The sequence below is a fragment of the Terrapene carolina genome, unplaced genomic scaffold, assembly GCF_002925995.2.
Source record: "Terrapene carolina triunguis isolate 2854851 unplaced genomic scaffold, T_m_triunguis-2.0 Scaffold38, whole genome shotgun sequence".
Classification (NCBI taxonomy): Eukaryota; Metazoa; Chordata; order Testudines; family Emydidae; genus Terrapene; species Terrapene triunguis.
The window spans coordinates 8,026,957-8,042,843 of NW_020664389.1; the positions used below are offsets into that span (position 1 = coordinate 8,026,957).

The following is a 15,887-nucleotide window of genomic DNA, read 5'->3' on the forward strand; positions in this document are numbered from 1 at the left end:
TCAGAAATCAGTCAGTGAAATATAATTTTAAACAAACTTTTCTCCCCCAAAACCTAACCAGTTACAAGTTAGAGTGGGCAATGATTAAAATGATTATTTAGGTAGAATTAAGGCATGATAATGGAAGAGAAAACACATCCTTATGAAAAACTTTTGTAAAATTGCATTAATACAACAATAACTACAGAAAAAGTGATAGTCTCTTCAGAGCAAGCTTTGTCATACCCTGCAGGGAAACTATAAAAATCTTCATTATAACATAGTGTTCCTTGCTGAGAAGAATCCTTTATAAAGGAAAAAGGAAACTTTTCAGAGGTCAACACTATTACACTCCTGTGGTGTTTATTTAACAGCTCAAATCAGAGAAAATCAAAACTCAATCTACCTCCTCTAGTACAAACTGTTATGTTTCATTATTAAAAAGAAAATGGAGGCCTCCATAGCAAGAAATAAAAAAAATTAATAACAGAGTGACATCAAACCAATAAAAGGAATTCAGAGGTACCTGGTAAAGGTCAGCTGCTCTCAACTGTTTCATTTGTGTCTGCATATCAGTGTTGTATTGTGGCCCACTTAAGACAAACAATTAACAGATGCCATTTTATAACATATTCTACTGGGGAAATCTTCCATATGTGCCTTTTGAAAAGGGTGATTATAATTTTCAATAAGAATATAAATGAGAGCATCTATAATAATCACGGGAAAAACAATTGCTGGGGAAATAATCAATCCACTAAGCCAGTTTTGTACTAAAGTGGAGAAACTGAAAATAAACATAAAAAAGATCAATCATAAGTAACGATGAATGAAATATTATTAGGAATCGTCTTTAAAAAAATTAAACATATAAAGCCTAAGTTATCTACTACCGTATCTCAGGAAAAAACAGTTGACAGTTAAAGATTGTGATATGTGTTTTCTCTAAAATATACCAGGCCAGATTTTCTTAACTGCACATACAAATATGCATACCAAACTGCAGACTTAGGCCTTGCTTCTGAAAAGTTTGAAGCACATGAGTAATTTTATGCATGTGAGCAACCCAATTCCAGGTATTACTCATGTAAGTAAAGTTCCTCACCTGCTTAACTCTTTTCAGATGCAGGTTCTAAAATGCATGAACAATAATTGAGTGAAGGCATGTACAAAACCCTAGTACAATATATAAAGGAGAAGTTTTTTTTCCCCCAGTGTGCATGTTTATATAATTATAACTTACACATAATAAAAGCTTTTCATCTCACAAAAAAAGTCTCAGTTTTAAGGTCAGTATCCCCAGATGCCTCAGGGTAGAAGCAGATGCTGTGTCCTATTGCAAAGATGCTTTATCCTGGAATGTCACAAGAAACTGGATGTTCAAATCATAACATCATTTTATAGAAAAAAGGATTTTGGGTAATTTGTAGAAGTTGCAAAAATGTATTTAGTTGTAATTTTTCTTTCTTTCTGAAGTTGCACAGTTTAGACATTTTGTACCATCAAGGCAGAGACACACAACAATACAGATGGAACTACAGTGTGGAGAGTCGGAAACATTTTGCAATTGTTTTTCATGTCAATATTTGGCAGAGCCACCTTTCCACTTGTGAGAAATGTTGCTTTAATAACCTCATCATTTATTGTGGGTGCAAATGATAACACTGAGCTATTGACCTGGTAGTTAGCTAGCTACCATTTGTGCCTACATCAAATGTGGGAGCAAGAATGGAGGCTGGATTTAAAAATCAGGCACCATATGTTGATACTGTCAATGCCATAATCTGTATGGAAAATTCCAAAGACTGTAACTCACTGCAGAAGATTTTCACTTTGTTTACCTAAATGCTTAGAAGTCTGAGGGCTTCTAATTAGTGATAAATCAAATCAAAACAACGATTCAAAAGAGGCTTGCAAATATATAATTTATGACAAGTAAGGCGCAGAAAATATTTTTTAGACTTGATTTCTTAAATAAAGTATGTAAATAGGTCAGAGGAGGTTGGGTAGGGGAGAAATGCATTTGTTAGTAGGTTTTAGTAATGCGCTTGCTTGTATTTAACTCTCTGAAAGACTAGACAAAGAACAATTAAATATTCATACATTTACTCCTTACCCTCCTCTCTCAGCAAAACATTTTTAGCAACAAATATGGAGAACATTTCACAGTCTGGATGACTGTCAATGAACAAAACAACAGAGCTGAAAGCCTGTTCTACATTCAGCAGAAACTGATCTGAACTAGTATCAGCCAAGGATATAATATTGTCATTACATTACCCTGGGTTTGTGCAATCTTAGACAATGCACAGTAAACTAAAAAAAATCCTGTATTTAAAAATAAGCAATAGAAAGCAAACACATCTCCTTTCATTGCTGCATTACGAATAAAAACTCTCTGAAATAACAATAATCTACTTCATAAACTGTGCCATAAGAAAGAAAACAAAACCAGAATTTTTACAGCATATGCATATAATGCTGCTGACAACATTCTGGGCAATTTCAACCAATCATTTGACGCTTGAATTTGCTTCCATATTTTTTTATCACCCAGCTGTGTAAATCCTTCATATCACAGATATTTCATAAAACTGCTAGCAAATATTTATTGAGCTAATGTAGTCAAGTAATTTGGGAATAGTGAGAAATGCTTCTATGCTACATAAGAAATAGCTGTTGTTTAGCAGTCACTTGTGAATGCAGGTTTTATTGAAAACATAGAGAAACTGATGAAATAATTAATCTCTTCTCCCTTTTAGTATTTAACAGCTCCAGCCAGTGATAAAAGTCCAGGTTCAGACCATTAGTTTTCTTCCACTGTAAACTAGACTGCTCACTCATTATGGGGAAAAACTAGAAGCTTCTCTAGTAGTAAGCACTGCTTTATAAAAGAAATAAATCACAGTATGACACCAAACCAATAGAAGAAACTAAAAGGTACCTTGAAAGGTCAACTGTGCTCAACTGTTTCTTTCATGTCCACATATCACTGTTCTCCACTTAAGGAAAATAATTAGTAGATATTATTTTATAGCTTATTCTAAAGGACCAGCTTCTTTATGTGCCTATTAAAACGACTGATTATAATTTTCTGTAAGGCTTCAAATATAGCTATGCAAATGGATTGGGGGTAAAAAAATAATAATAAAACACAACTGAACTGGGTTTTATTAGCATTGCAGAAAATAGAACAACTCCCTACTGTCTGACTGACCACAATGTATAGCAAATTAATTATAACACATAGGTTACCAGAAAATCATGTCTAATTAGAAAACATGCTGAAATAAGCATCTGCTGTAGCATACAAAACAAATATTGATCACAACTGTCAAATCTGTTACAATTTTTAACCACAGTGCTGTAGGTCTAACTTGGTATAATTACTTTTACGAAATACACCAAATACAGATCCCTCACATATTTATTCCTGTGCTAGGTCACATAAAACTCCAGTCCAGATTTTCTTTCTGATGTTCTAGCTACTGTAGATGTGATTATATCAAGGTTTGATGTTTAGCCAATTTTTCAGTTAAGAGCATTCTCTTCAAGATAATAAAAGCTGATAAAATGTCCATAAAATCTTGTAAAATGCCATTACAGAGGTCCCATAAATGTAAAATTGCTAGTATAGTTTTGGGATTTACACCCTGTGTTGTCCCTTTCACAGAAGCAAATGCACAAAACCACTGTAAATAACCTCTTGAAATCAGATAATATTCTGACAGCTCAGTTTCACTGACAAAAGGGACCTGGGCAGAAGCCAAGAGGCCCAGGTGCACTGTGTCATGCCAGTATTTAATGCAGTCTAATATCAGATGGATGCTAGTGAGAGAAAATACTCAGAATAAAGTCAGATAATAGCACGGACAACCACTCATTGCAAAATTACTTCTGCTCATCATGCTGTGAGCTTTGTATTAAATTTTTCTGTCAAGTGGTAGGAATCACAGGGAGAAGTGGCTCAAAACCCCCTTCCTGTAACCCTGGATAAGGATCTATAATATTAGGCTTTCATATGATAATGGCAAATGATGCCCCTCTTTGAAACATTTCTGACTGGTAATGAAAGTCCTAATCAGATTGTTGTTGCTGAGAACCAGGAGGTGGGGAATGATGCCTCTGACACTCCTTCGTTCCCCTCCTCCTTTAGCAAATTTAGCAAACTTGACAAGATGGGTAAGTCTTCAAGAATTTATCTTACATGAATTTCCACAAAGCCCTTGAGTTGTTTATAAAAACTAGAAGGCGGTAGTTTAATAAAAGCTGGGCCACCTGAGGCATTTTCATTAAAGGCTTTCTCTAGACAACATCACAATGTTTGCATTATCCTCCTATACTCCCCAGAGAATACAAGCATTACCTTTTCAGCAGGAGTCGATATTGTGTGTGAAGGCATGAGAGAAGATGATTACATTTTGCCTTTTGGTGCACAAAGTAACTAACAATACTCGCATTCGGATTAAAATTCAGCTATTTTGTTGGTTACCATCTGAATGCTAAATTGTTTCTGTGCGAAAAAACTGACACTTTGGAGGAGTTATTGTTCCATTATTTTAATGAAAATTTTAAACCCAGGCACACATTATTTTCAGCTACTGTACCTATATGTGCTACCTTTTCTCTTAAATAAAGGCAGCAATTAGCCTATTAGGACACTAGAGAAAACAGGTGCAGTGGAGGCATCCATAAAGACTACCAAGTATGGAAATTTAAAATGATTAATTTGCTCAACATATTTAGCAATAGCAAACACAAATCACTGATTTTTTTTAAAAACATAATGTTATCTCTGAGGAAAACCTTTACACACTCAGCATACATCTACAGCAGTTCATTGACACTTTCACCTGTTTCAGTGGACCTACCATCTGTGTAGACTTCTCTGCGCAGATGTCCTGGCTGGTGTTTTTGCTTTTTGGCAGGTCGGACCTTTTGTATTACAACAGCACTCATGTTGCTGTCAGTAGACACAGGGCTGGTGGGTCTAGGGCAGTGCGATGCATGAAAATGTCTACGGCCTGAAAAAAATAATTACAGAACAACCGAATGTTGTTATTTTTCTCTCCAAAATAATAATATTCCCTCTCTTTTTAAAATGAGACTCACGTGCAGCCATTCTAAAACTGAAGTTATTTAATTATAATATTACATTAATCTAAATCTTGTAATATCCTTATTGGTGATATGGTTTACAGCATAGTTTTAAAAAACAATTGAAGAGAGACATTAATTTTCAAATCAACAAACAGGCTGACTTAGTTTCCCAGAAATTATGCAACTGGTTTGTTTCTAGTAGGTCTCCCTGCAGGAATCTGAACTCTGTGACCAAGCAGGAACAGAATGCTTTATCAGCTCAATAGCTTGCAATATCCATCAACAACAAAATGCATCACTTTCTCAATGGGCTTCATTTCCTCTGGCATGGAAAATGCACAGGTTAACTCAAATGTAGCATGGCAGAACAATGAGAAGGACCTAGTTACAAATGCATACCGCACTGCACTCCTTGACTCATTAAGAATAAAGTACTGTTTGTGAAGTACACCAAATTGTTACTAGATCCAAAATATGAAAAATCCCCACACCAGCCTGGAAGGGGTTAATAAGGCTGAGAAGGAATTTTATGGCCTAATTCAGTGCTTCTCAAAGTCGGGCCGCCGCTTGTTCAGGGAAAGCCCCTGGCGGTCCAGGCCGGTTTGTTTATCTGCCGCGTCCGCAGGTTCGGCCAATCGCAGTTCCCACTGGCCGCGGTTCGCCACTCCAGGCCAATGGGGGCTGCGGGAAGCGGCGGCCAGCATATGCCTCGGCCCGCGCCGCTTCCTGCAGCCCCCATTGGCCTGGAGCGGCAAACCGTGACCAGTGGGAGCCGCGATCAGCCAAATCTGCGGACGTGGCAGGTAAACAAACTGGCCTGGAAGAGAAGGCAGGGCACGTGGTAAGAGGTGGAAAGGAGGCGTCAGACCTGAAATCAGCTAATCCCCAAACCAACCAGGAGGTGACCCACCAGCAGTCCCTGTGATACCCTGATTTGCATTTCCTAATACTTTGTTTGTACATGAGCAGTGTCACATCTCTAGTGTTTGTATTCAGGAAAATGCAAAAAACAAAACAAAACAAAACCCCCAATTCATAATACTTTTGAATGTTGCTAAGTTTAATTTTTTTACATCAGTAGCATGTAAAAATATCCATTCCAAATAGTTAAACAAAAGGATGAAATTGTGGCCCCATTTAAGTCAATGTGAGTTTTACCACTGACTGCAATGGGGCCAAGATTTCACTCAAAATAACTAAACTACCTCCCCTTCTTTTTCTTCATGATGAACAGCCATGTTGAAACAAAGGAATGCTAAAAGTTTGAGTGGGAATTAGAAATGAGAAAGGAATCTTGCAGCTCTGTAGAGTTGGTGAGGACAAAACTACAGTGATAGAATCCCAGTGTTCTGGCTCTAGTGACTATACAGGGTTGGCGAGATAGTCACAGATCTCTTTGAACTGTGGCAGACCCATTTATCAGCTGACACTAACCCCTTTGGTAAGCACGAAGCCTACTCAGATCACTGGTTATTCATATTCAATTAATCCTGGTAGCCAATAGTGCTTGTGCTCCAACATGAAATATTTATTACATATCGAGTGTTGACCAGCGGAAAAGCCAAGTGTAGTTTGTTTGTAATCTAAGAGAAGTTTCTGAAATAATAGGTTATAAATTATGATGCCAAGCCAAGGGCAGTTCATCTCAATTATGCTCCAGACAGAGGCTGATAATATTCCTAGTATAGTAAATGGCAAATAATTATCTTAAAATGTGATTAAATGTATTCTTAAACTTATAAAACCTAGAAAATAAAGTGTTAAAGGTGAAACACTCTACTTTATCCATGTCTACTAGAATGTGAAAACTAAAACTCTCATATGATGAGAACAAAAAAGACTGGGATCGTGTACTTTACAGGGAGGACATGAAAAGTATACAAAATAATGCATTTTAGAGAAAGGGCCAACTGGAAACTTCTGTTCACCCTGTCTCATCATATAAGAAAAAAAAAGCATTTAATTAAACTAAAAGGTAGCAAATTTTCAAAATCAGTAAGAGGAAATAACAGTTTTTTATAACCCACAATTAGATTGTAAACCTCCTCGCCACAAGGTGTCACTGAGGCTAAAAGCTTAATAAGAATAAAAAAGAAACTGGATGTTTATATGGATAACAAGAATATCCAGAGTTATAATAGCAAATTCTAAACAAACAAGAGTTTTTGAAAGGGTCTAAACCACCATGCTTCAGGGAATAAACCAATTGTAAGAAAGTTCCCTCAGGACATGTTATCCCAAACTGCCTGCTTCTTCTGGACTTCCTGTGCCTTCTCCTGAAGCATTTGGTATTGGCCACTGTAGGAGACAGGATACTGGACTAATGCAGTATGATAGTTCCTGTGTCCTATACATATGATGTGCTGGGGTGATTATGCACAACAGAGAAATTTAAGATTGAGCTTTCTATGTTTGATTTCATTTCTAGGTACACACTATACCCTTATATCCTTATACTGTAACATTTAAAAACAAAGACAAAACTGTTCAACCATTTTTAAGTTTGCAAATGGCTCCCAAATGGAGTTCATGTAACTGCATGTATTTTCAATTCAGAGCACACTAGCATGCCTGAGTTATAATAGTCAAAGAATATGGATGTTGTTGTTTTAATTCTTGTTTTTTCTTCCCCTCTGACAGACCATTGTCCACACGAGCCTTTATCCTTATCACTGACCTGGCCCCCACCCCCTTCACCAAACTCTAAAGGCATGTCTACACACTCCTGTTTGAAGAGGACTACATTAATGCAAACTAGGAGCCTTTTAGTTCATGCCCGCAGCATCCACATGGGGAAGTTACAGTGCAGCTGTTTGGTGTTCACTGCTATTCACATACCCATATTCCAAACTGTGGAGCTGTATAGACACAACCTAAGAGAACAATAATAATTTCAGCTGCATTTGAATTTTAAATCAATTAGAGTTTTTCTTCCCCATGATTTAGCACACAGGTTTCAGTTTTACAGCCACATCTCCGACAACTGATTTTATGTAAAACAACGTTTAGCAGCAATTAAATTTAATATAGTGAATTGGACTGTTTCATTTAAAGTCCTTCCCCACCCCACAACCTGGAGATCTTAAGCAGAGTTAACTGCCTCCCATTTCACTTCAAAAAAAAAATACACTACCTGCTGGAAGAGCCATAGCGTAGGAGATAATTATGTAGGCATGCAAGTCAATTTTCTGAGCATGCTGAATTTGTACAAATTGGAACAGCAGACTGTGATTCATTGTTAAGTTATTTAAGAAATTCAGGGACAACCTTTGGATAAAAGACATGGCACGGTGGCAGTTTTTCTTTTTTTAACCCCCAACCAAGCACACTGTGCCTTTATATGACCTCACCTCCTGCTGCATCCTGCACTTGACGTCTTGCTACTTTAAGACCAGCATATTCTGCTGCTGCAGCAACAGCTTGTGCAAAATCTGCATCAGTAAAAAACGATCCATCAGAAGAGCTAACACTGGACCGTCCACTTGAGATGTTGTCTTCTTCTGAGGCTGAGCCCCAGCCATTAATCATGGACCCTGTTACAGAGCTTTCCAAATCCCCAACACTCGAGGCAGGTGTCTGCTCAAGGCCACGCAAAAGGAGCCTTCTGTTCTGCATCTTGGCAACCTCTATTTCTGCCTCATCCTCTTCCTCTTCTGGTGCATCAGTATCCATATCTGAGACAAGCGGTCCTGAAATGTAACCATAGGTGTGTGGTGGAGAAATAGGCCTTGGAGGGGGTGGAGGACTCACAGGCTGACGTCTGCATGTAAACACAATGTTAGAAATTGTTATTTCAGTTTCACAAAATAACCAGGCCAAAACAAAATATCCTGGTAGAATCAGTGGAATATTTCTCTTACATGCCAACCAATTTGTTTTGCCATTTAAAATTCCCAGGATTTAGATTTGAAAGTAGCAGGATTTTACTTTTTTGCTGTAATCAGAGATGACTGACAGCTATGAAACCAGAAATCAACCAAAAAAAGAAATTGGCCTTCTCTTATGGTACTTTTTGCTCCCAGTCTAATAAAATTGTGCTCGTTTATGTATACATCTCCTTATGTTTCATAATTTAGCTCATGTTCAGTTAGGAAAGGGAAGCTGACAGTTTAGGACACAGCTTAAAAAATTACATTAGGAAGTGCACACCTGTGAATGTGAGCAAAAGGTGTGATTGTATATTACTTTTGAAGCTTGCTATTACCAGGGACAATAGGCATCTACAACCAAGCAGACTGCTCCATAAACTATCCTTCTCGGGACTTTTTCCCCACTTATTCCAAACATAGGATTGAAACTGGTCTGGAAGGTAATATTAAAGAGAGAATTATTCAATATTATTTATATCTAACTTTTGGGAGCAGCCAAATATATCCATATTATTCTTGTTCCTAAATAATCAGTAACAGAGCTGCTAGATTCAAAAGTTAAAGGACTTTGTCTGGGCATTATGGGATCAATGTTCGGTTCATTTAATATTTTGATCTGCAGAACATTTATCTTAATGTTGCTGATATTGTCATCAGTTTATCCCCAGTGCTTTTTAGTTGTCATTTACCCAAAAGGAAGATATGCTTAGGGAGGGAATGACCGGACTTTTGGCTTCTTTTGTCACTAAGGATATCTGCTGTTTGCTCTTGACCAGAATCTGGTTTGCAAGATTTCCCAATGTTTTCTATTTCTCATGGTTTCCAACCCATCAAATTTTGCTTTGTCATCACTTCAGCAAAATGGCTATCTTTACAAACTTGAAAAATGTTAATTTTCATATTTTTGTCTAGCTGAGTTTTGCCCACCCGCTCTTGGAAATGGGCCAGGTTTTGCTTTTAAATAATTATGTATCTACAAAAATGTTTCCTTTTTTGTTTTAAAAAAAAACAAGTTCTCATCTTTCACAACAAAATGCAGAATTGAATAATCTACCATTTCCTTTAAAATATTTTACATACACTTCTACTTGTTGCCTTAACTATGGAAGGCAACAGAAGCAGTGACAATTAGAGATATTTTAACCAAATAATCATTTAATAGAAATAACAAAGTCATAGCTGAGTGAAAAGAAGCTTTATTCGCCTTTGTATAGCGTCTCATCTTGGCTAAATTATATTGGTTTAATGTGGGGTCCTGGCAAGATGTGTCCTTGTAGTATATTTGTCTACCAGTCTTCCTGTTATCTGGGTTTTGTTACCAAGATACAGGCAACTGTTTACAAACATAGAGAGGGTTCCTGGAAAATCAGCTTGCTCACTAGCCCATAAAGGTAGGATAACTGAGAACATGGGCATATTCATGGACATAAAGCAGCATTTCTTCCACTTTATCCAGCACTACCCTAGATTACAGTGACTCTGGCTTTAACATTCACAATGTCTCCTATCTCACTGTGCTTGTCCATTCTTCCAGAGCAGAGCTTTCTATTTCAATCTGCTGTAACTGTGGCAAGCGGACAGACAACATTACTGCACACAATCATCATCACAGAGAGAAATGTTCCAGCTGTCTGGTTCCTGGGGCCCACAACACACAGCATGGCTGTAGAATCATTACAGAAAGTATTAAAGACTGGAGAGGAGGGAAGCGGGGAGAGCAGGAGATGGCCCCCTCTGTTAAGTAACCTTTTCCAAATAGATTGGAATTCAGAGACTAAAGCTACACCAACCTTATAGATACATTTCAGATGATAGTATTTTAGATATAATCTTCACTACAAAGCTACATGCTCAACTTATTTCTCTGTCAGATACTTTTATTATTTGCAATGATGAATATTTTCAGTTAATCAAAAAATCTTAGTACTTAATACAGAAGCATGTGTGTGATAAATGAAGGGGGAGGGGTAGCTCCCTTTTATGGACACCCAGCCAGCCAATAGCTACAAAATCCCTCTTAGTAGCTGTTCTCTAATTCCCAAGTGCAGCTTCCTGGGCTCTCAAAGGGGTTCTGCACTTGGGTGGTGGCCGCATCTACCAATCCAAGGTCAGAGAAAAGCTGTAACCTTGGGAGTTTAATACAAGCCTGGGGTGGCCACTATTAATTTTTAGAATCCTTGCGGGCCCCCACCTTCTGCACTCAAAGTGCCAGAGTGGGGAATCAGCCTTGACAATGTGCCATTTGAAATAAGTGTTCCCAATTAGAAAGCCTTGTCACTCTCCATGTTCCAAGTGTAAACTTCCTTCCAGAACATACTTGAAGTGCTGAGCACACAAAAGCCAACTCCTCAACATAACAGGTCTTAACAATGCCAGTAGAGTGGAAGATGCAGACAGGCAAGTCTTGCTGATCATGCAAGAGAAGTTATACAAAACAGTGGCTTTATTTAATAAAAGAAACTAACATATCAAATAGATAAGAGAACACTGGAAAAGCTAAAGACACATAACCAAGATAGCCCAACTGCAGTGTGTTTCTTAGTCACTAGCAGCTTTGCAAAGAATGGAGGCAATGGCATTTATCCTCTAGTGATGTTTATCTAACCACCTTTAATAACAGCAAAAATATGCTAGGGTATAAGCAAATCCTTATACCCTAGTGGTTCAGTGGTGCATCCTTATAGGCACATCTCAATCATATTTCCTTAAGTTTTGTGATACATCTGTGGTGGCCATCTCCCACTCCTCGTGCTGAGGGAAACATTCTAGTTTCCAGGCTGTTGCCCGCTGGATCCTCTTCTTTGCACAGAGGCTCCTGGCTCACTCACAGTGCACCACACTATTCAAAACAGAGAAACTGAGGTTCTGGAACCTGCTACCCAAAGATAGATTGAGCTGACATCCCCCCTTCTCCAATGGTGTACATGGAAGGGAAAGAAGGAATGAAAGTCATGAGGAGGAAGAAAGAGAACAAGATGCAGAACATGACAGAGGGTAAAAGTTACAGAACACTAGAGTAGAGAGGAAGAAACAGGAACATTGAGGAAACATGCGGGATAAAATTAAAGGCAGATTTGAAGCCATTTTCAAAAAGCAAGGTTTAAAGTACCAGGCTTGGCTTTACAATAAAAAGGGGCAAACTAAAAAAAAAAAAAGAAAAAAAAAAAAAAAAAAAAGAAAAAGAAAAAGAAAAAAAAAATGATACTAGACATTCTTTTTCTGGGAAACACACCTATAAAAAGCTACATTAACAAAATCAAATTCAAGCAATTAATTCAGCAAGATGACACTTTAGAAACATATTGCTTTGAAATAAGCCCAGGAATAAGAAATATGAAAAATTAAGAAGTGCTAATCTGATCTTTGGAACAATAAGCCTAGAAATTCTTGAAAATAATCAAAAATTAAATAAAAATGACTGGAATATTAAAAGTCTAATGGTTTATCATAAATTTAATATATATAAGCTAATGATGGGGGTGGGAGGGAAATCTACAAAGAATATGTTCCTGGATACAAAAGCTCTATTATCTCAACAAAACAGCAAGCTAATCAATGTCACAGTTAGTCAGAATTCACTTTTTTTTTTTTTAAATAGAACAGAAGCTGCAAGGGTGCAGTAAACTGAGAAAGGAAGCAAAATTTCCCTGGAACAAATATAGATCTTATTAATGTTCATCTTTCTTTAAAAAATGAGGGAAGGTGGGAACATTAAGGAAATTTCACAAGCAGTAATTTACTGCAGTAAGATTTATGAAAGGAGGAAAACCTATAGGTTATAGAAATTATATATTTATATATATTCATACACATTGGTGACAAGTTAATTGCACAGTTACTGTGAAATAATGCAAGCTATTTTATGGTAATAATGCAGTAAATCTATTGGAAACAATGGAACTGTAATTATATGGTAAATTGTGTTAACGATACCACTTTAGTATCCTGATGACTGTGCATTTAACTTGTGTCAGCACTGTATGTAACATAAGATGATATACTGCATTTCCTTTCATGTTACAATATTAAAGCAACTTAATTACCTAGCTCTAAGAATATACATAGTCAAATCTTCCCAATTTGTAAATTAAAGATAAGCAGAGTAAATATGTTGGGTGAAATCCTGGCCCCTTGAATTCAATGGGAGTTTTGTCATTGACTTCAGTGGGAGTGGAATTTCATCTGTCACCTCTGCATGTTTGCGGCAACATACCTTCGGTCAGGTTGGTGTTGCATGTGGCTTATTTCCTCCTGACAATCCTGTAACATGGGCTGTAGTTCTTCTTGGGGTGAAGGTGTTAGAGTGGCAGTAGACTGGTGGCTATAGGAGACAGCTGCGGGAGAGGAAGCTGCTCCTCGGACTGGAGGTGTAGGACCTCGCTCATCATCTTCTTCTTCCTCTAGCTCATCCTGCTGTAGATACATCCTTGCAGGCGGCACTGGACATGGAATTTCTTGGTCATAACTAAGAAACAGTTTTTTTTTTAAAAATGAGGACTGTAGCTTAAATCACACTTGTTTGATGCAATAAAAATATATCTTATATACATATACATAGCCAGGCCAAAATCACACTTCTTATAAGTCCTCTTCTCATAAAGGGCTAGGGGAAAGATCCTGATCCCACTGAAGTCAAAAGGGCTTTGCCACTGACTTCAGTGTGGCCAGGATTTCATTTCCCAATTATCCCATGAGACCTATAGGTGTCTAAAGTAGCTGCTAGGTGACTAATATGGGTATTAGGGCCAATCAAAGAACAGAAAAATAATATTTGGTAAATATATTATTCAGTGAATATTATTGTGTGTCAATTTATTTGACAAACAGTAGTCAAGTTATAGAACTGGTTGGATGCTACTAAACATAATTAAATGGATAAATTATTTAACAAATGACTTCAATATTTGTTAAATAAAGTATTAGATGAAAAATATTCCACCAGATGTATTAAACACAGATTTAATAAACATGAAGATCTGGTCCACAGAATCTACTATACATTATTCTAGCTCAAATGGTCAGAGATTTTCAAATTGTTAAAACTCTGGAACTACTTGCTTTCTGGATCTTATAATTACAGGCAAAATGTCAAGAACGAGGCCATGTCATTTCAAGAAAACAACAACTTAACCACTGGAATATTTGTATTTAATTTTCATTCTTTTAAAAATATTGAGTACGTTTAGTTAAATCCAAGGGATAAAATCCTGGCCCTATTATCTTAATGGCAAAACTCCCATTGACTTCATAAGGAGCCAGGATTTCATCACAGATCTCTAGCTGTCTACAAATATTGAACTGGTCTAATCGAATTTATTCAACAGGTTGTGTATTATATTGCTAAATATGGCCCGTCATTGAGTACAATGCAAACCTTTGTGGCCACTTCATTCCCTCATGGAAAAAAAAAAAAAACATGCTAAAATCCAAACAACACAGAGCATCAATTGATAAAGATGCATTGACAGAGGCACAATCCCATCAAAAGCTTTTTTTGTATTTTAATAATACTGTATGTAGCTCAGGAACATCCAAAGTGGATTGAAGGAAAACTTCATTACCACGTTGGCAGAACACAAATTAAATTAAATCAATTTGAGATATCTCATCAGCAAAATGATAAAAGGATGACTTGTTCGTTTTTCTTACCTTTCATCCACAGAAAGACTGTAATCTTCACTATTGCTGTGGGGAGGAGGGTGTGCTGGGGGAGGTGGAAGTAGATCTGCCCAGTTCATGCCAGCCTGTTTGGGTACCTTAGGGGTGCGGGCACCCTTCTTGTGTCCTTGACTCCCTAAGAATAAACAATAATATATTTTAAAAAATGCTTTTAATTATCTCCTTTCCCCTAATTACTTTGCCATCTCCCCTTTGGGGGGGTGGGGGTAGGAATCAGGAATCATTCCAGCTCCTATTGAAGTCAATGTGGATTTTACCATTGACTTGACTGGGAGCAAGTTCTGTTCCTCTTTGTATACATAACCTCATAATTGCAGTTTCATCGTAAAACCAATTATTCCACATTTTGCTGCAGTTAATTTTAACCAGAAACTTTAATAAAACAAGGACAAAACACACAGTATTCATAACTTAATAAATAGCTAAAATGCAATAAAACCATAAATGAATTTTACAAGCAGTATCATTAAGAATGATCTTCCCACAGCTATTAATTACATTATAGATTATGATCTAAAACAAATGAGCTGTAGACATATTTTCTAAAGTGCCTTTCTGTTATTTAATTGCTGGAACCTAAAATACAATAGGATACAGATATGATCTATTAAAGTTCCACTGTTGCATTAAGTCACTGAATATATGCAATTTGTATATGTCCACTGAAATGTTTTAGGCACAATGAAATTACTAATTTTAGTCTGAATGGCAGGTGGAGTTGAAAATAATTGCTGGAAGAACTAAAATAACTAAAAAAAAAAAAACCTGATGAAGTATGGTGTGAATGTTTTCAGACACTGTTAATGAGAAATTATGGCTTATAGTAGAATGATGTAGCTTTAACAATCCAGCTTTACCAGCAATCCAGCTTTACTCACCAATTATTCAGGTGCTGAATTTTGACTAGAATACTATCTGTAATCAAAACTAACTCTACATTTTCTATATGTTAATTTGTATACTTTGTCATTTTTATTGTTAACTCTTTGAAAACTGTTTTTAGTTTGTGATTTCTTTTAAAAAAAATAATAGAAATTTTGAAATGATTCTTCTTCATATTAACTTCCTTAGGTAAGCAGAAGTTTTTCTTTTAATATCTAGCATAGTTTACCCTATCCACATAATTAAGGATGTTGAAGTTATTGTGTAATTGTGCCACTGTCTCCTAGATTGTGTTCCTATGGACAATATTTCAGCTCATTATTGCTCCACATTGACTGCTACATACCAGTATGTTTTAGCTGTTCACTATTGTTTTAC

General features: G+C 36.7%; 1 protein-coding gene across 4 annotated transcripts in view; it reads right to left on the reverse strand.

The window, feature by feature from the left end:
• ROBO1 (roundabout guidance receptor 1) overlaps positions 1 to 15,887 on the reverse strand; it is a 1,048,580-nt gene that overhangs the window by 13,149 nt on the left and 1,019,544 nt on the right. For all 4 annotated transcript variants that reach the window (XM_026652616.2, XM_026652620.2, XM_026652612.2 and 1 more), the window contains 4 exons: positions 14,598 to 14,742; positions 13,162 to 13,413; positions 8,430 to 8,839; positions 4,851 to 5,003 (listed from right to left, as the gene is read on the reverse strand). In XM_026652616.2, the coding sequence (XP_026508401.1) occupies positions 4,851 to 5,003; positions 8,430 to 8,839; positions 13,162 to 13,413; positions 14,598 to 14,742 (960 nt within the window). The remainder of the gene's footprint in view (positions 1 to 4,850; positions 5,004 to 8,429; positions 8,840 to 13,161; positions 13,414 to 14,597; positions 14,743 to 15,887) is intronic.